Below are 21,329 nucleotides of genomic sequence, written 5' to 3' on the forward strand. Positions count from 1 at the left end.
TGGCCGACAGACAGTTGGCCGACAGACAGTTGGCCGACAGACAGTTGGCCGACAGACAGTTGGCCGACAGACAGTTGGCCGACAGACAGTTGGCCGACAGGACAGTTGGCCGACAGGACAATTCACAGACAGGACAATTCAGACAGGACAATTGGCCGACAGGGAACCCGCTTAAAATAGTTATACTAAATTACGTCCTTCTAAACATTTATCAACACTTCCTTTGGTCAACGAATCTCTGTATTGTTACCACCTAAATGCTTAAGTTTCCCCCCTGTAAGTACGGATGCTGTTTCCTACAAAAGCATCTCATTGCAGCAAACCCTCGGATGTGCCAAAGGTCCAAAAATATCGGAATCGTTGGCTCTCGTGAATATTCTGTTCAAATTCTGTCAAGCGATATGTCCAGCTGCATATGAAAGCAGAGGTTTGTCCATTATGCTCTGCTGAATTCCAAGCCACATGATGTGACGCAATGCTTGTGTCATGAATTACTCCAAAATAATTCGGCACACTTTGTTTTCTTAATGCCACTTGTAACTATATCCGTCGGGATTCAGGTGGGGCGCAGTATTTACTTGCCAAATTTGACTGAGCTATTTTCTCCATTTTACAGGTGCTTCAGTTTGATTGCAAAATGAGCGACAATGTTATGTTTAATATGTACGGCATGGGGGTGGGGGGGAATCTGGTGGGAGGGGTTGGGGGGGGTGGAGGTGGAGGTGGACGATACCTTGAAATAGTCACATAGAAGCCTTGTTCTTGGACGTTTCTGTTGAATGTTTTAATAGCATAAATTTCACCGAAACGAAAGAAATGCAGACTCTTCTGTACATGACATTGGAACTCACATATTTGTTGTTATAAGGGGTTATGATCTTATTGAATGGCGAGGCAATTGTCGGCCAATTGTCCTGTCTGTGAATTGTCCTGTCTGTGAATTGTCCTGTCTGTCAATTGTCTGTCGGCCAACTGTCTGTCGGCTAATTGTCTTTCGGCGAATTGTCCGCACACGTAATAGACGGTGTCACCCCTTAAAATGCCAAAAATTAATACAGACAGCCACAGGTAATGGCCAGAGTTATTTGCATTAAGTATAGTGCCTCATCTGCTATTTATTTAAGGCAGAAACAGATTATGCAAGCTGCAGTGAAGAACTTAAGGTCTCCTTAGCTGCTGGGAATGCATAAAAAGGAAAGAAAGGAGAAACACCATAGTCAGAATTAAAGAAAGCTCTGTCATGGAATTACTCCATTATGACTATACTGATTCTGCGTACCCAGTAACATTTTGTCATCAAAACTCTCTACTATCAGATATATGATGATTTCACAAATAATTAATTACATTTGACAACTGTCATAACCAATACAAAAAAAATCATTTTATAAAAACAAAATTATGATAGGAGATTGGTAATGGAAATCTGGCCAACTGTTACTCTTCAAACTTCAGATTGTTCTATTCTTCCTAAATGTTCCTAAACAATTATTTGTAAAATCAGCTATAAAAACAATCATGTATTGAATTACAGTTTGAAGTCGTCCACTACCAACAGTAACAAAAGCATAACTATAATGCACAACTGTGGCATCATATTATGGCATATATTAGGCTATTAATGAAGGCCACCTTCTCAACCTTGCTGCTCGCCTGAGGCGTGGTGATCCTCAGATTAAATCATTGCCAATCAACTCTCCCCCTCAAAGGGGAAAGCAGCCTGTGGTCATCTGGGGCTATGACAACTCTACTTTAGGTAAACTGAGCACATCCATGATGAAAGTTGAAAATTTAACATTATGCTCCTCACAGTTGTTTCTTTTTCAAAGAAATATGGATATTTTCTCATAAAATATGATTTGTCTTGTGCTGTTCACATTAGGTCAAAAACTAACCTGGCTTCTTCAAGCTGCTTTTCCCGTGCTTTTCTCTTAGCTTTCTTGCCTTGAGTGTTAGCCAAACGAGCTCTAGCCTCAGAGAGCATCTCAAGCTCATCTAAGAACAAAAGTAATTTTAAGGAAATGTAATTTGGGACATTCCAAAATTAGTACGAGGATGTACAAGGTGAAGAAGAAAGTATTCAATTTGAAAAATATGAAGAAAGGTACAGCCTTGCACACCTTAACAAGAACCAATAACATATATAAAAAAATAACGAGTTCAATGAATCTCTTTCCCAAATCTTAGTCCAAATATTTTATTATAAATATTGCAAATCTATTTACATTAGAGTTTGAGAATAATAAAAGCATGGTACAGTTACAATACAAATGTGAAATGTTAGAAAAATAAATATTCCCCATCCCAATGTAAATACCAATTTTAATTCTACTAATGGACCTGTCAGAATATATTTAATCATATATTCTCAATGGTGAAAAAAAAACACAAAAGCAAAAATCTAAATCGGGTATCATTAAAAGCGTGCCTGCAACAAACGTGTACTCTGAAGAAAGGTTTGAAGAAAGGTTTGATAGGTGGAACAAATAAACAGTATTGCAAACAAATCACTCAAAAACTTAATTCATAGTAAGTCTTAGATTACCTTAGTTTAGAAAATGGATGCCTAATGCTAAATTAAATTGTGAGCATTCATAACCTTTGACTACCAAGAACCTCAGACAACGGATTGTGGGTTATGTAATGTTACAAAGCCATGCTTTATAAAAATGGCTTTAGAAATTTACTGGCTGAAAACCACCGACTGGATTTTTAAAAAGACTGAAGCCACATTTCAGTGAATTGAAACAGCAGTTTCTAAAAAGGCTGAAAATTCACTCTTCACAATAAATTCAAAAGCCATTAGGTGGAGCCAATCTGTGTGCCTTTTAATTTTTTTTAAAATACCTATCTATTCACTTTTAGAGATTATGACTCCTAAATCTCAATGCTATTCCACAGTTCCTAGCTTCCTTCTATTTGGAAGATATCCCAACCTATCTTTCACTGGTCCAAAGTGGATGACCTCACATTATCCCACACTAAACCCCATTTTCCAATATTCAATCTATCTCAATGCTTTTGTTCCTTTTAAATAGTCCCTTAAGTGGAACCTTATGAACTTCCTTCTGCAAGTTCATAAAAGTAACACAGAATTCCCATCTCTACCATCTCATTACTTCCTCAGAAATTCAATGACGTTTGTTGGACTCTTTATAAATCAATGCTGCTTTTCTTTGATCAGGTTATTTGCCCAAAAGCTCAGTCACCACAATTGGTTACCAGCAAGTGGCAGGCCTCATCGTGTGGATATGTTACAGGCATTTAGTTGAGAGATTAGAAATCTAACTTCTAATATTCATACTTTTTCATTTGAACAAAATAAGGAATGTGTTTTGAATAAAGGGCTTAGAAGATTTATGGAGTTTGTGGGCAAGATATAAATCATTTAGAGAAAAAACATATAATATGACTTTAGGGCCAACTAGAATTCTACCTGCTCTTTTGAGGTGGAATGTTTTTAGGTACTGTTTGAGGGTGGCAATGAGACACAAGATAATTAAGACAGTATTTCACAACCAGGCTTCACCACAACTGATGCTAGACTAACAAACCTATAATTTATAAGTTCATCTCTCCTGCCTATCATAAAGAATGGGCATTGGGAAGTTTCCAATCTAAGAGAACATTTCTTGAATGGAGTGTTTTCTGCAAGATCGTGACTAATATATCAAGAATTTCCTTCCCACTTCTCTTAATCCCCACAGTGGAAACCGTCAAGTCCTGGAGATATGTCTATCTTTAACTTCATTTGGTTTTCCATTACCATTTATTTTCATTTTTCTTGCGCCTCTGGTACTCTTACCTCTTCCAATACCAATATATAATGGCTATCTAGTAAGTCTGCCATTTTGTGATTTTCAATTACAATATTACCTTCGTCGATGTTTAAAAAACTATTTTGTATTCTCCTCCTTTTTCACATTTTCTCCCAAATTTACACCCAACAATAAACGCCTAGTAATAAATCAGGTATTTTGTCGATGTTATAGGACTTGTCTATTAGCATGTTGAACGGGGTCATTAAATACTTGGAAGGTGCTTTGACAAACACAGCATGGCTTAGACATGGTCAATTGACATTTTCCATTCAAATTTTCATTAAACAAGAATCACTAATCACTTAACAGCAAGATAACAATAATCTAGCTGCCAAATAACTGAAAAGTTACAAATCAAGTTTGGCAGATCTTTCAGAACGCCAATGGTGACTGAAAAATCAACATGACCACCTCCTGTGTGCAGAGAACTTTTGTTGCAATTTTGAACAGCATAATGTACACATTATTTTTAACCTGCATTCCTGAATTTTATCAAGCAATGCCATATCTCCAAAGTCCTATTATAGAGACCATCATTCCCCTACATTAAAAATGAATGCTGCAAGAAACGTCCACAAGCCTGTTAAATCAAAGCCAATGTCCAGTCCCTGCTACAAATGCCCTAGCCATTGACTCCATCACTCTCTCTGGTAGCCCCGTGATGCTGAATCAGACCACTCACAGTCTTGGTGTCACATTTGACCTCGATATAAGTTTCCAACCAAACATCTGTGTCATCATAAAGAGCTTCTACTTGCACTTCTGAGAATTTTGGCCGACCCTACCACTGCCTCAGTTCATCTGCATTGAAGTACTCATTTATGCTGTTGTTACTTTTAGACTTGACTATTCCAACTCATGGCCAGCCTCACACATTCTACCCTCTATAAATTTGAGGTCATCCAAAACTCTGCTGCCTGTGTCCTTTCCGCATCAAGTCCTGTTATCCAACACCCCTGTGGTTAAGCAATGCCTCGATCTTTAAATCCCCATCATCGTTTCAAATCCCTCCACAGCCTTGCCTCTTCCTTCTGTTATCTCCTCCATCCACAGAGCCCTCAGATATCTGCTCTCCTCTAATTTTCACCTCGCGTATCTGATTTTAACTGCGCCATGATTAATAATCGTGCCTTTGCTGCCAAGGCACTAACTCTGGAATTCCCTCCATGAGCCTCTCGGCCTCGCTTAATATGCAACTTAAAACCTACCTCTTTGATCAATGTTTGCCCTAATGTGAGGTTCTGTGTAAAATTTTACTTCGTAATGCCCCAGTAAAACACATTAGGAAACTTTATTACATAAAAGATGTTATATAAACATAAGCTGTTGGTGCAATTACTGTTCTGAAATACTAACACTGCAATATAGCTGTAACCTAAGCCTGGTTGTGAAGTACTGCCTTAATTATCCTGTCTCTCAACGCCACCCTCAAACAGTGCCCACAAACATTCACCTCAAAAGAGCAGGTAGAATTCTAGCCCTAAAGCTGTATTATGTTTTTTTCTCCAAATGATTTATATCTTGCCCAGGAACTCTATAAATCTTCTAAGCCCTTTATTCGAAACACATTCCTTATTTTGTTCAAATGAAAAACTATTAATATTAGAAGTTAGATTTCTAATCTCTCAACCAAATGCCTGTAACATGTCCACACGATGAGGCCTGCCACTTGCTGGTAACCAGGCCTGTCTTCAACTCCTTTGCCGCTGTGGAATCCCACGGTCTTGTTCCATGCTCAGCGATGTTGGATAGCCACCAGACCAACTCCTGCCCCCTGCCCGCCCAATATCTCTCCTGTTGCGTAATGGCAGTCGTTCATTTTCATCACCCTGATTACATTTTCCAGTTACAAAGATCTTAAAAACAACATGGGAATCTAAAACTGCCTGGCTCTAAAATGCCTCCCTCATATGAAACTGGAACAGTGAAAAGGTAGAGGCAAAATCCCCAGCCAGGCATTGAAAGCAAAATCAAAACAATGGAGTGAAAAGCAGCATTCTGGATTGAAGAGGAAATGTCAGCCCATTACCCCATTACTCTAAATGTCCTTCACCACTGCCCCCCCCCCCACCCCCATGAAATAATGTACTAGAATAATATCTCTTATCCTCTTTCCCCAATATTTATTTCCCTGACTCGAGTCCAAATATTCCCACCGTTTAATTCACCTCAACTTGAATTACATGGGATATACGGCACAGAAACAGGCCTTTTGCCCCAGATAGTTCACACCGGAGTTTGAGCTCCAATTAAGTTTCCTCCCATCCACCATCATAATCACCTGTTCCATTCTCCCTCATATTTTTTAGTTTCCCCTTAAATGCATAATACTATTCGCTTCAACCACTTCTCATGGTAGCGTGTCTCACATTCTTACCATTCTTTGGGTGAAGAAATTTCTTGGTGACTATCTTATATTGATGGTTTCTACTTATGCTCTTCCTCACAAGAGGAAACATTCTCCCTGTATCCACTCCATCCAAACCTTTCATAATTGACTGCCGGTGGCGGCTATGAAGGAGTAGGTCGCACATTTGGACCTTTTCCCCCGATTTTTTTTAATCGGACTTGATTTGGTGAATTGATGGTAGAGGCAATTGTGGAGTGGATTCCTGCATTGGTGCATGGAGAGGCGGAATAGAAGTGCTCGCAAAGGAAGAAATTGACGAACAGAGAAGGCTTGGGCTGAAGCTTCAGCGGGAGAAAGCATGGCGGATGAATGGAGTCCTGGCTTGCCGACCCAGCGGTCAACGGAGCAGCTGATGCAGTTTATTCAGGAGGGCTTCGCCAATCAGAAGCAGGAATGCTTGGACCCGATTAAAGAATCGATTGCGCGGCTGGAACTTAGATTGAATGCCCAAGATCGGGCGATCCAGAAAGTAGAGAAGGCGCTGGCTGAGCAGGAGAAACATCAAACTGCGGTAGAGTTGGAGGTGGGGATGCTGAGAGACCAGCAGAAAAGGCTCCTAGAGAAGGTGGAGGACCTAGAGAATAGGTCCCTCCGGCAGAACTTGAGAATCGTCGGTCTCCTGGAGGGGTGCGAAGGAGGGGGCTGGGGCATACAGAGCGGGCATGTTCGAGAGGTTGCTGGGATGGGACGTTCTCCCGACCCTTGGAGGTGGACAGGGCTCACAGAGCGCGCGCGAGGAAGCTGCGAGTGCACCCCCCCCCCCCCCCCGGAGGGTATAAGAAGAAGCCCCCGAGAGAGAATCGGTCTCCTGGACTCGGCTCTCGAAGCGGAGAGACCCGTCCACCAGCTGCACCAGAAGCAAGTAAGCCCAAGGTCAACGCTCGCCATCAGACATACGACCTTAGCTGTTCTCCTGTATACCTTCGCACCCAACAGCCTCAGATTGTTCCTCTGACTGAGTGGGCACCCTAAGTTAAGTTTAGGCGTTAGCGTTAGAGATAGTTTAGTTTATGGTATTTTGTACATGAGTAGATATTACTGTGTGGGTAAATAAATAGTACTGACTTTGAACTAACTAACTGGTGAATTGGTTCTTTGATCAGTATTCGGGTTTGAACCTTGTGGCGATATCGAAAGATACATGGCGACTCTAGAGCAAACATAATTAGGATTAAGGAAAGCGACCATATTGACCACCATATTTAGAACCAAATAAACAGAGCAACAGATGGGGATTAGATTAGTTTAGAGTAGGGGGTTAGTAAAGGTGGGACCTGTAAGGGAGGAAGACGGCTTTTGCACTTTGTTTATAAATTCATGTACATTGTTTATTTTGTTGTTGTAAAACGATAAATACCTCAATAAAATGTTTATTAAAAAAACCTTTCATAATTTAAAATATTCGTAAGAAAATGACCCAGCCGGTCAGTCCTTTCCTGATATGTATACACACACACATTTCTGATATCGTTTTTGTAAATTTCTGCGCTCTCTCCAATGCCTCTAAATACTTTTAATAATATGGTAACCAAAACTGCATTAGTAGTCGAAGTGTAATGCAATGAATGTTAGATATAGGTTTGGCAAAACTCCCCAGTTTTCAATTTACTCCCTCGAGGGATAAAGCTTAAGTGCTTAGTTCTTTTCAAATGGCTTTGCTAACATGTGACCTAACTTTTCACGATGGCATATTTGTACAGCAAGATTCTTCTACCCCATCTCAACTTGCAACTCCCAAATAAGAAGTTTGGATTTGCATTTGTTTATTATTAAGTGTACCGAGGGACAGCGAAAAGTATTGTTCTGCGTACAGTCCAGACAGATCATTCCATAAATGAAAAAAAACCTAGGGCATACAAAAGTACACAACCTAAATACATAGACAAAGGCATCAGGTGGAGCATACAGGGGTGCAGTATTACTCAGTAGGGTAGATGTGTGAAGAGATCAGTTCATAAGGTCATTCAGGAGTCTGACAACTGCGGGGAAGAAGCTGTTTTTGAATCTGTTAATGCGTGTTCTCAGACTTTTGTATCTTCTGCCTGATGGAAGAAGTTGGAAGAGGGAATAACCCGGGTGGGAGGGGTCTTTGATTATGCTGCCCGTTTTCCCAAGGCAACAGGAGGTGTAGACAGAGTCAAAGGATGGGAAATGGGTTTGTATGATGAACTGGGCTGCATTCACGCCTCTCTGTATTTTCTTACGGTCTTGCGCCGAGCAGTTGCCATACCAGGCTGCAATGCAGCCAGATAGGAGGCTTTCTATGGTGCATCTGTAATGGTTGGTAAGAGCCAATGTGGACATACTGAACTTCCTTCGTTTCCTGAGAAAGTATAGGCGCTTTTGTGCTTTCTTGGTCGTAGCATCGACATGAGTGAACCAGGACAGATTGAAATTTGAACCTGTCAACCATCTCCACCTCGGCACGATTCATGCATACAGAAATATTTTGCTTCCTGAAGTCAATGACCAACTCTTTAGTTTTGCTGACATTGAGGGAGAGATTGTTGTCGTTACACCACTTCACTAGGTTCTCTATCTCCCTCCTGTACTCTGTTGTTTGAGATCCAACCCACAATGGTCATGTCATCAGCAAATCTAGGGGCTGGTTTAGCACAGCAGGGGCTGGTTTAGCACAGGGCACAGCACAATTCAATTCCCGTACCAGCCTCCCCGAACAGGCACCGGGGAATGTTGCAACTAGGGGCTTTTCACAGTAACTTCATTTGAAGCCTACTTGTGACAATAAGCGATTTTCATTTCATTTTCAAATCTGTACATGGAGTTGGAGCCAAATTTTGCCACAGTCGTGTGTGCATAGGCAGTATAGCAGGGGGCTAAGTACACAGCCTTGTGGGGCCCCAGTATTGAGGATTATGGTGGAGGAGGTGTTGTTGTTCATCCTTACTGATTGTTGTCTGTGGGTCAGAAAGTCGAGATTCCAGTTGTAGAGGGAGGAGCCAAGTCCTAGGCTTTAGAGTTTTGATATGAGCTTGGCTCAGTATTGAGTACCTCCCCCAATTTGGAGTCATCCACAAATTTAGAAATTGTGTTTATGATTCCAAAGTCCAAATCGTTGGGAATTGTGAACAGCAGTAGTCCCAGCACAGTAAACCACTTCCCACCTTCTTCATATATGGCTACCCTTTATTTCTCCCCTTTCTTCCTTAAGCCATTCTGTCCTCTGGCTGACTCCACATTTTCTGACCTTATTTATTTGTCTATTATGGGGCACCTTACTTTCACCTTCTGAAAATCCAGATATATTACACTTTCTGCATTACAATGTCTCCTCAAAAACTTTAATAAGGTTGATCAAACAAGATTACTACACCTACTCTTTAGATGTATAAACATACAAGAAAACGTGATTCAGTAGATTGCCCTATATAATTAGGATGTTAAAAAAAATATAGTAACTGATTTCAAAAGTGACACCTTGGTAGCTCAACAGTAAGCTCTACAAAGCCACCTTTAAAACATTATTAATTTTAATTGTGATGTACCTTCATCCATATCTACTGGATCAGGCCTGGCTGGCTTAGTTTCTGGATTTGGGTCAATCTCGCCAGGTTTAAGTTTTCGAGGATCATCAGCAGTTTCTTCTTCTTGATCTCTCTGTGCAGCCTTGTCTCTGAAACAAGTTCAGGCCCATCAATTCCATTGAATGACATATTATAAAGGTGATTTTCTACATATTTTTTCAAAACAGGGTCAGTATACATAAAATCCAATTACAACAGGTACACAAATCGATAACTTGGTCCCAAAGAAATTGATTACTTCAATTAAACAGTATGGAGGGTTTAACTGTTACAATGGCAATAAGATGGTAATTGGCTCAATCTTTGTGCACAGGAAATACAAAAATGTTTGTTTCTTCCATGAAAGCCTCTCACTAAAACATTATTAGAGCCAATTTAAACTGGCACAAAAAGCATCTATAAAAAACTCAAATCAGCTTGTCATTAAGACAAAATATAAATACCTATAGTTTACAGAGAATAAACTACGCTTATTGTCAGCCACGTGCATATCCTTAACAGGTGCCTCATTTAAATCGTGATTTGCAAATCTAAATGCTTCTCATGTGAAATACGTGATCAGGTGTATACTTTTGGACTCGATGGGGGGGGATTTTCCGTGCTTCTCTGTGGCGTGTTATATACTGGTGGAGGCGTTCACCATTGGCTGGCGCGGAGATCTTCTGGTCCCGCCACTGTCAACAGGGTTTGCGTTGCATGTGCCCCTTGCCAACGGGAAGCCCGCAGCAAGGTTTCGCTATCAGCGGGAACGGCTGGAAAATCTCCAGTCATTGCACATTGATATTTAGCAGACTCATGATCATTTGTGGATCTGTTGGAAATCATTTCTCCTAATCACTTACATCAATTTACACCATTTTGGAGTGTCAAAGCAACTCATTACAGGCCAGATCAGGGAAGAATGTTTATGACTGCAGAATATTGAAACCAGGAGAAAATCCCAACATGAGGGAGATGTTAGATTAGTTTATTGAAATACAGAGCAGGTTTCTTTCAATAAAAAGTGCCTTGTAAATATCCGACTTGAAGAAACGCGCCTCTGCAAAAATCCCTTTTCTCTCGTGCAATGCAGGAAAAGATAACTTGGTCCTTGCAATGTTTTAGATAAGCAGAGACTCCAAGATAAAGGCTATCTCAAAATTAAGAATAATTTGCTAGTTTAAGCAAACGATTTGGATCTGTGTCAAACAGAATCTTTCAATAAAAACTGTTCTTCCTCTTAAATAAAACATTGGAACATATTACATAAATCAACAGTACTGTACTTGGTCAGCCTTTAGATATTTATAGCCAATTATAAGTCTCCCGTGATGACAGTTTAAGCTTTCCCCAGGGTTTCAACAGCCTTTTTTCCAAGCAATTTAACATTCTAACATTTATCATTGGATTTAAACATGCATGGTGAAGAATGTAGACAGATTAAATTACCCTGTCTGCCACTTGTAAATGGAATTATCTACTGAATTCCTGACAGCTGCAGGCAGCACAAAAGAACTTCTCACACCATTCCAAGGCATAACTAACTGGAACACCAGTGCAAAAAATACTTTTCTCAAAATTTGTCATTTAGATTTAGTTTTCAAGTTCAAAAAGTCGAATTCCTAGTTTAAGCAAATTTTTTGCATCTGTGTCAAACAGATTCTTTCAATAAAGACTGTTTCTCTTCTTAAATAAGAACTTGGAACATAGTACATTCTCTGCAGTAGTGTATTTGATATTTAGATTAAATTACGAATCTCACACAACATAAGCTATCCCCAGGATTTCAGTAGTCTTTTATTTTCTCTTCCTATTTCCGCTATAATACATTACTCAGTGGAAACTGAGAAATTTTCTTTCTATTGGACACAAGGAATAACTTAACAGCAATGTCACAAGTAATTACATTTCTGAATTCTTGATGACGCAGCATGTGTCTCTTAATTCCAAACTAGAATTTAACTAAAGAAAAAAATCGTATTGGAGATTTTCAATATTAAGACACTTTATCTGCCAACTTACAGAAGATACTCATAATGTTCCAAACACTGGGCAGCTGTTCTGCCAATAATTGGAGCAATGGTCCTCCATTGCGTTGGCATGAGCTTTGCCAAGTGCAGTAACTTCTCTTCTTCCTCCCTTGACCATTCTGTCTTTTTGATACTTGGATCCAACCACTCGTACCTTTATTATGAACAATAGCAAAACATGAGTTAAAAATACTAAAAGGTCAGCAGTTACATTAGTTTGGATTTAGAGATATCTTTACTGTAATTAGCAAGAGAAGCACATACAATTCAAAAGTCGATGTCAATGCAGTATTATAATTGAATAACATAATTATAAACAATTAAAATATATTTGAATGCATAGGCCCAGATCCTCCAGTCTCCATCGGGACGCACTTTGAGACCCCCAGAAATCTTGATGCAGTGACTCCATGGGAATTGCCTGGCAAGTTTGAACTTCTAATGGGCAGTTTCCCCTGCTCCCTGGAGCACTTCAAAAAAGGAGATTTGGACAGTACCTAGTTCCGAGGTCCCGGTTGAGGTCCCATCAAGGACGGTCACCTCAGCACTTCGCTTTACCGCAAGCCCACGGATAACCTCACTATACTCCACTTCTCCAGCTTCCACCCTAAACACTAAAGAAACCATGCCCTATGGGCAAGCCCTCCGCATACACAGGATCTGCTCAGACGAGGAGGTAAGACATCTACAGACGCTGAAAGAGGCCCTCGTACAAACGGGATATGGCGCCCGACTCATTGATCGACAGTTCCAACACGTCACAGCAAAAAACCCCACCGACCTCCTCAGAAGACAAACACGGGACACAACCGCCAGAGTACCCTTCGTCGTCCAGTACTTTACTGGAGCAGAGAAACTACAACATCTTCTTCGCAGCCTTCAACACGTCATCGATGAAGATGAACATCTTGCCAAGGTCATCCCCACACCCCCACTACTTGCCTTCAAACAACCGCGCAACCTCAAACAAACCACTATTTGCAGCAATCTACCCAGCCTTCAGAACAGCGACCACGACACCACACAACCCTGCCATGGCAATATCTGCAAGACATGCCAGATCATCGACATGGGTACCACCATTACACGTGGGAACACCACCCACCAGGTACGCGGTACATACTCATGCGACTCGGCCAACGTTGTCTACCTCATACGCTGCAGGAAAGGATGTCCCGAAGCGTGGTACATTGGCGAGACCATGCAGATGCTGCGACAACAAATGAACGGACGTCGTGCGACAATCACCAGGCAGGAATGTTCCCTTCTAGTCCGGGAACACTTTAGCAGTCAAGGGCATTCAGCCTCTGATCTCCGGATAAGCGTTCTCCAAGGCGGCCTTCAGAACGCGCAACAACGCAGAATGGCCGAGCAGAAATTTATAGCCAAGTTCCGCAGACATGAGTGCGGCCTCAACTGGGACCTGGGATCCATGTCACATTACATTCATCCCCCACCATCTGGCCTGGGCTTGCGAAATCCTACCAACTGCCCGGGCTTGAGGCAATTCACACCTCTTTAACCTGGGGTTACCCCATCCCTGGATCTGTAAAGACTTAATTACCTGCAAATGCTCGCATTCTAAGCATTGTCTGGCATCTTTGAATTTGTCTTTATATATGTTTCTGGAACATACCTCTTCATTCACCTGAGGAAGGAGCAGTGCTCTGAAAGCTAGTGTTTGAAACAAACCTGTTGGACTTTAACCTGGTGTTGTAAGACTTCTTACCATAGTTATGAACTTAGCACGCCATTAGAAGCTCAGTAACGGGGCAGCACGGTGACACAGTGGTTAGCATTGCTGCCTACGGCGCTGAGGACCCGGGTTCGAATCCCGGCCCTGGGTCACTGTCCGTGTGGAGTTTGCACATTCTCCCCGTGTCTGCGTGGGCTTCACCCCCACAACCCAAAGATGTGCAGGGTAGGTAGATTGAACACTCTAAATTGCCCCATAATTGGGTACTCTAAATTTAAAAAAAAAAAAAAAAAAGAAGCTCAGTAACACCTCAGTCAAAAATGTGTTACCTTTCAAAGGAGTTTTACAGCAAGACTAAAAGAGTAAGAGTGGAGGTTCCATCTGATCAAAAATTTCCCATTGAATACAGCCTGGGTGGCCTCAACAGGTCACCCTCTGGAGAGGCATAGAATCACGGATGGCAACTTCTAGATTTCCATGCTATTCTGCACATGTGGAGGCTCTCAGAATTGCCGCCTCAGACAGCACGGTGGCACAGTGGGTTAGCGCTGTGGCCTCACGGCGCCGAGGTCCCAGGTTTGATCCAGGCTCTGGGTCACTGTCCGTGTGGGGTTTGCACATTCTCCCCGTGTTTGCATGGGTTTCTCCCCCACGACCCAAAAATGTGCAAGCTAGATGGATCGGACACGCTAAATTGCCCCTTAATTGGAAAAGATTAATTGGGTTCTCTAAATTCTTTTGTTTTTTTTTAAAAAAAGAATTGCCGTTTCAGTGTGGTAAAAGACAGAGCATTCTGACAGCTTCATTGTAATTACCAGCATAAAATCCAGGCCAAAAAGACAATTTATTATTATTTTGTGAAGCATTTTAAAATAATATATTTTTATTCAAATGTTTCCCATTTTATATACAACACCAAATCAAAACAGCCCCAATCACAACCCACCCCCCATTGAAAACAAAACAAAAGAACCAACCCCCATAAATTCTATCCCCCCACCCCAAGCAACTAGCAGTGACCAGCTCTTTGAAATACAGTTGCCATCTTCGGTAGAACCTCTCAAGGTGTACTTTAAAACTTCAGCAGATCCCCCTTCCATACTGAGGCACAGGGTGGGGAAGCATATATCCGTTGTCCTAGTCTCTGAGCAATCAGCAGGGCAAAAGCCAGGATATTGCCTCCGCCTCCATCTGCAGCTCTGGCAAGTCTGACGCCCCAAATATAACCACTAAGGGACATGATTCAAGTTCAATTTTCAGAATTGCTGACATGGCGCAAAAGAAGGAGACCCAGAACCCCACAAGCTTTGAGCATAACCAAAATATGTTCACATGGATGGCCGGACCACTCCCTCAATGCTCACACTTCTCTTCCACTGCCGAAAAAAAAACCTACTCATCCTAGATCGAGTCAAATGAGTCCTATACACTACCTTAAGCTGTATTAAGCCAAGCTACGAAGATGAGGTCTTGGAATTCACCCTTCACAGGACCTCACTGCACACCCCATCCTCCAACACCAGCCCCAACTCCTCCTCCCACTTGGCCTTAACCCCCTCCACCTATACTGCGTCTTCGGCCATAATCCTTCCATAGAAACCCCAAGGTACTCCCTTCCTCCTCCGGCCCCGTGAGCGAAATAACCTTCTCCATCAACGAAATTGGCGGCGCCACAGCAGGTATCAAAATAGCGTTCCGGGGTAGTGAGCGACTTGGAGGGGAACCTCCAGGTGGTGGGCTTCCCAGGTATCTGCTGCTCTTATCCTTCTAAATGGTAGTGGTTGTGGGCTTGGAAGGTACTGTCTAAGGAACCTTGGTGAGTTACTGCAGTCCACCTTGTAGATGGTGCACATGGCTGCCACTGTTCGTCGAAGGTGGAGGGTTTAAATGTTTGTGGAATCAAGCGGGCTACTTTGTCCTGCATGATGTCGAGCTTCTTGAGTGTTGCTGGAGCTGCACACAGCCAGGCAAGTGGAGAGTATTCCATTACACAACTGACTTGTGCCTTGTAGATGGTGGACATGCTTTTTTGCAGGGGGGGTGGGGGGTGGGGGGGGAAGTTACTCACTGTAGGATTCCTAGCCTTTGACCTGCTCTGGTAGCCACATTATTAATGTGGTTATGTGGTTAACCCCCAAGATGTTGATTGGGGATCTAAATCTTTGTGTGATGGATTCAATTATGCAACAGATTTTTGTACTCACTAACAGGTTTAAATTACAATTGCTACGACGCTGAGGACCCAGGTTCGATCCCGACCCCGGGTCACTGTCCGTGTGGAGTTTGGATATTCTCCTGTGTCTATGTGGGTCTCACCCCCACAACCCAAAGATGTGCAGGGTAGATGTATTTGCTACGCTAAATTGCCCCTTAATTGGGAAAAAATGAATTGGGTACTCTAAATTTTTTTTAAATATATTACAATTTCTGATACAATGGAAAGAAACTGTCGAACTTACCATCTGGCTTTGCATTGTTTGGCTGATTTTCTGTGCAGCAGAGACGCAATACGTGACCACTGGTTTTTGCCATATTTCATAACCGCTGCTTTAAGAATCTCATCCTAAATAAACAATGTTAATAGTGAGTTAACATGTAACATTTTAAAGCAAAAAATATGTTTAGCATGCAAGGCACTAAGATTTCAGAACCAGACAAATTCAGTTGGGAAGCGTGGTTAGTCGGAATACATCTGATAGGAGTAGGCTATTCAGCCCCTTGAGCCTGTACTGCCATTCAATGAGATAATTGACAACTCCAAATATCTATCTATCTCACATTTAAAATCAACAACTGTTCTGGCTTCAATTGCTGTTTGTGGGAGAGAGTTCCAAACCTCTACCACCTATTGCATGAAGAAGTGTTTCCTAACATCTCTCCTGAACGGTCTCGTCCTAAATTTAAGACTTTGCCCCATAGTTTTAGAATCTCCAACCAGTGGAAGTAGTTTACCTTTATCTACCCTGTCTTTTCCTGTTAATATCTTGAAAAGTTCAATCAAATCATGCCATAACCTCCTAGGTTCTAGCAAAAACAGGCCTAATTTGAGTAATCTCTCCTCGTAACTTTTCCCCTGCAGTCCAGGTATCATTTTTGTAAAGCTACGTTACACTCCCTCCTAGGCCCTTATATCCTTCCTACGGTATGTTGCTCAGAATTGCTCACGGTACTCCAAGTGGGGTCAAACCAGGGTTCCGTATAGCTGCAGTATAACTTCTGTGCCTTTACACACCAATCCTCCAGACATAAAGGTTAGCATTTCATTAGCCCGTTTGATTATTTTCTGCACTTGACCATGGCATTTTAAGGATCTATGTAACTGAATTCCCCAATCTCTTTCGACAGTCACTGTATTTGACCTCTTCCCATTTAGAAAGTACTCTGCTCGGTCCCTTTTTTTGGTCCAAAATGGATAACCACATTCGCTTACTTTGAATTCTATCTGCCACAACTTTGCTCATTGACTAGTCTGGTAGTATCTCCTTCCAATTTTACAGCTGAACGTCCTTTTATCTGTACATCCAAAAACTGAACACAGCCAAAAAACTAACTTTTTCGTGAACAGGCTCTAAAATGAGCCAACACAAACCTCACTGACCTAATGCATCATTATCGCCGCCAGCCATAAAACATATTGTAGAGGCCCATAGGTGTCTGGCTCGTCATTTGGTTTTGGTGGCATGACAATGGGTCCTGCCAAGAAGTGTTTCATTTACATCAACTGCTTCAAACGGTGCGTGAAATTCCTTGCAGTTAATGTGTATGTTAATAAAGTAACCTCATATTATATTACAGGTTTAATAAGTGTTAACAAGAAATAGTGTGTCTGAGAGTTGTCAAATGGTTGCTGGAGAGTTGCTGGAGAAACCTCCTGGGGGGGAGGTTTTCTAGTACTCTTCGGGAGGGTTTAAACTAATTTGGCAGGGGAATGGGAACCGGATCTGTAGTCCAGCAAGACGATAGTCAGGACGCCAAAGCACGTAGTGATGCAGTGGGGAAGGTAACAATGACAAAGGAGAGTACTTGCAGGCAAGGAGATGGGTTGAAGTGTGTATACTTTAATGCAAGAAGCATCAGGAATAAGGTGGGTGAACTTAAGGCATGGATCGGTACTTGGGACTACGATGTGGTGGCTATCACGGAAACTTGGATAGAAGAGGGGCAGAAATGGTTGTTGGAGGTCCCTGGTTATAGATGTTTCAACAAGATTAGGGAGGATGGTAAAAGAGGTGGGGGGCTGGCATTGTTAATTAGAGATAGTATAACAGCTGCAGAAAGGCAGTTCGAGGGGGATCTGCCTACTGAGGTACTATGGGTTGAAGTCAGAAATAGGAAAGGAGCAGTCACCTTGTTGGGAGTTTTCTATAGGCCCCCCAATAGCAGCAGAGATGTGGGGGAACAGATTGGGAAACAGATTTTGGAAAGGTGCAGAAGTCACAGGGTAGTAGTCATGGGTGACTTCAACTTCCCAAACATTGAGTGGAAACTCTTTAGATCAAATAGTTTGGATGGGGTAGTGTTTGTGCAGTGTGTCCAGGAAGCTTTTTTAACACAGTATGTAGATTGTCCAACCAGAGGGGAGGCCATATTGGATTTAGTACTTGGTAATGAACCAGGGCAGGTGATAGATTTGTTAGTGGGGAAGCATTTTGGAGGTAGTGACCACAATTCTGTGACTTTCACTTTAGTTATGGAGAGGGATAGGTGCGTGCAACAGGGCAAGGTTTATAATTAGGGGAAGGGTAAATACAATGCTGTCAGACAAGAATTGAAGTGCAGAAGTTGGGAACATAGGCTGTCAGGGAAGTACACAAGTGAAATGTGGAACCTGTTCAAGGAACAGGTACTGCGTGTCTTTGATATGTATGTCCCTGTCAGGCAGGGAAGAGATGGTCGAGTGAGGGGACCATGGTTGACAAGAGAGGTTGAATGTCTTGTTAAGAGGAAGAAGGAGACTTATGTAAGGCTGAAGAAACAAGGTTCAGACAGGGCGCTGGAGGGATACAAGATAGCCAGGAGGGAACTGAAGAAAGGATTAGGAGAGCTAAGAGGGCATGAAAAATCTTTGGCAGGTAGGATCAAGGAAAACCCCAAGGCCTTTTATACATATGTGAGAAATATGAGAATGACTAGAGCGAGGGTAGGTCCGATTAAAGACAGTAGCGGGAGATTGTGTATTGAGCCTGAAGAGATAGGAGAGGTCTTGAACAAGTATTTTTCTTCAGTATTTACAAACGAGAGGGGCCATATTGTTGGAGAGGACAGCGTGAAGCAGACTGATAAGCTTGAGGAGATACTTGTCAGGAAGGAAGATGTGTTGCGCGTTTTGAAAAACTTGAGGATAGACAAGTCCCCCGGGCCTGACGGGATATACCCAAGGATTCTATGGGAAGCAAGAAATGAACTTGCAGAGCCGTTGGCAATGATCTTTTCGTCCTCGCTGTCAACAGGGGTGGTACCAGAGGATTGGAGAGTGGCGAATGTCGTGCCCCTGTTCAAAAAAGGGAATAGGATAACCCTGGGAATTACAGGCCAGTTGGTCTTACTTTGGTGGTAGGCAAAGTAATGGAAAGGGTACTGAGGGATAGGATTTCAGAGCATCTGGAAAGGCATTGCTTGATTAGGGATAGTCAGCACGGATTTGTGAGGGGTAGGTCTTGCCTTACAAGCCTTATTGACTTCTTTGAGGAGGTGACCAAGCATGTGGATGAAGGTAAAGCAGTGGATGTAGTGTACATGGATTTTAGTAAGGCATTTGATAAGGTTCCCCATGTTAGGCTTATGCAGAAAGTAAGGAGGCATGGGATAGTGGGAAATTTGGCCAGTTGGATAACAAACTGGCTAACCGATAGAAGACAGAGAGTGGTGGTGGATGGCAAATATTCAGCCTGGAGCCCAGTTATCAGTGGCGTACCGCAGGGATCAGTTCTGGGTCCTCTGCTGTTTGTGATTTTCATTAACGACTTGGATGAGGGAGTTGAAGGGTGGGTCAGTAAATCTGCAGATGATACGAAGATTGGTGGAGTTGTGGATAGTGAGGAGGGCTGTTGTCGGCTTCAAAGAGACATAGATAGAATGCAGAGCTGGGCTGAGAAGTGGCAGATGGAGTTTAACCCTGACAAGTGTGAGGTTGTCCATTTTGGAAGGACAAATATGAATGCGGAATACAGGGTTAATGGTAGGGTTCTTGGCAATGTGGAGGAGCAGAGAGATCTTGGGGTCCATGTTCATAGATCTTTGAAAGTTGCCACTCAAGTGGATAGAGCTGTGAAGAAGGCCTATGGTGTGCTAGCGTTCATTAGCAGAGGGATTGAATTTAAGAGCCTTGAGGTGATGATGCAGCTGTACAAAACCTTGGTCAGGCCACATTTGGAGTACTGTGTGCAGTTCTGGTCACCTCATTTTAGGAAGGATGTGGAAGCTTTGGAAAAGGTGCAAAGGAGATTTACCAGGATGTTGCCTGGAATGGAGAGTAGGTCATTCGAGGAAAGGTTGAGGGTGCTAGGCCTTTTCTCATTAGAACGGAGAAGGATGAGGGGCGACTTGATAGAGGTTTATAAGATGATTAGGGGAATAGATAGAGTAGACAGTCAGAGACTTTTTCCCCGGGTGGAACACACCATTACAAGGAGACATAAATTTAAGATAAATGGTGGAAGATATAGAGGGGATGTCAGAGGTAGGTTCTTAACCCAGAGAGTAGTGGGGGCATGGAATGCACTGCCTGTGGAAGTAGTTGAGTCGGAAAAGTTAGGGACCTTCAAGCGGCTATTGGATAGGTACATGGATTAGGGTAGAATAATGGAGTGTAGGTTAACTTCTTAAGGGCAGCACGGTAGCATTGTGGATAGCACAATTGCTTCACAGCTCCAGGGTCCCAAGTTCGATTTTGACTTGGGTCGCTGTCTGTGTGGAGTCTGCACATCCTCCCCGTGACTGCGTGGGTTTCCTCCGGGTACTCCGGTTTCCTCCCACAGTCCAAAGATGTGCAGGTTGGGCGGATTGGCCATGAAAAATTGTCCAAAATTCTATGATTAACCTAGGACAAAAGTTCGGCGCAACATCGTGGGCCGAAGGGCCTGTTCTGTGCAGTATTTCTCTATCTATCTGTAGATTATAGGTAGTTTAGGCTTAACCTATTTTATTGCAAGTAGACCTCGACCTACCCATACACACACATTAGCTATATCACGTCCGCAAATCAAAACGCAATCATCCCCAAGGGTTTTGGATAAGGAATAGTCGGTTAGCTCAATTGACTGGAGGGCTGGTTCGTGATGCGGAGCAACGCCACAGATTCAATTCCTGTATCGGCTAAAGTTATTCATAAAGGCCCTGCCTTCTCAAACTTGCCTCTCGCCTGCGGTGTGGTTGAGAGTTTGGCTCAAGTTAGAATGAGAGTATGATGGGAAATGGAATGAGAGTTTGGCTCAAGTTAGAATCAGAGCATGATGGGAAATGGAATGAGAGTTTGGTCAAGTTAAATCAGAGCTTGATGGGTACTGGAATGTCAGGTTTGTATACCAGCTTTGTGAAATGAATTGTTCCTGTGAGAACGCGTTATCACGACCTTGACAGTCTGTGAGAATCTGTGGTGGAAACTAAACACAACCGGGGGAAGATTCACTCCTTAGGACTTTTTGATAAAGAATTAATATGCTATGAAACGAACTGTATTATTAATGATGGGAAGGGAATAATTACTTAAAGGAGGGGCGTAATGGGCTAATTGTATCACTAATGATTGAAAGGTGTGATGGGTTTTGTAAGAATATATAGTCAACTGTAACCGAGAGAAATTTGCTTTTTCACTTGCTGTAACTCTTGAGTCACAGTTGTGCTCCAGCC

General features: G+C 42.5%; 1 protein-coding gene across 1 annotated transcript in view; it reads right to left on the reverse strand.

Moving 5' to 3' along the window:
- cdc5l (CDC5 cell division cycle 5-like (S. pombe)) overlaps nucleotides 1-21,329 on the reverse strand; it is a 69,570-nt gene that overhangs the window by 34,448 nt on the left and 13,793 nt on the right. The window contains exons 2-5 of the mRNA XM_038799939.1: nucleotides 15,941-16,044; nucleotides 11,778-11,939; nucleotides 9,738-9,865; nucleotides 1,896-1,995 (exon numbers count right to left, since the gene is read on the reverse strand). Coding sequence (XP_038655867.1) covers nucleotides 1,896-1,995; nucleotides 9,738-9,865; nucleotides 11,778-11,939; nucleotides 15,941-16,044 — 494 coding nt within the window. The remainder of the gene's footprint in view (nucleotides 1-1,895; nucleotides 1,996-9,737; nucleotides 9,866-11,777; nucleotides 11,940-15,940; nucleotides 16,045-21,329) is intronic.

The sequence above is a fragment of the Scyliorhinus canicula genome, chromosome 6, assembly GCF_902713615.1.
Source record: "Scyliorhinus canicula chromosome 6, sScyCan1.1, whole genome shotgun sequence".
Lineage (NCBI taxonomy): Eukaryota > Metazoa > Chordata > Chondrichthyes > Carcharhiniformes > Scyliorhinidae > Scyliorhinus > Scyliorhinus canicula.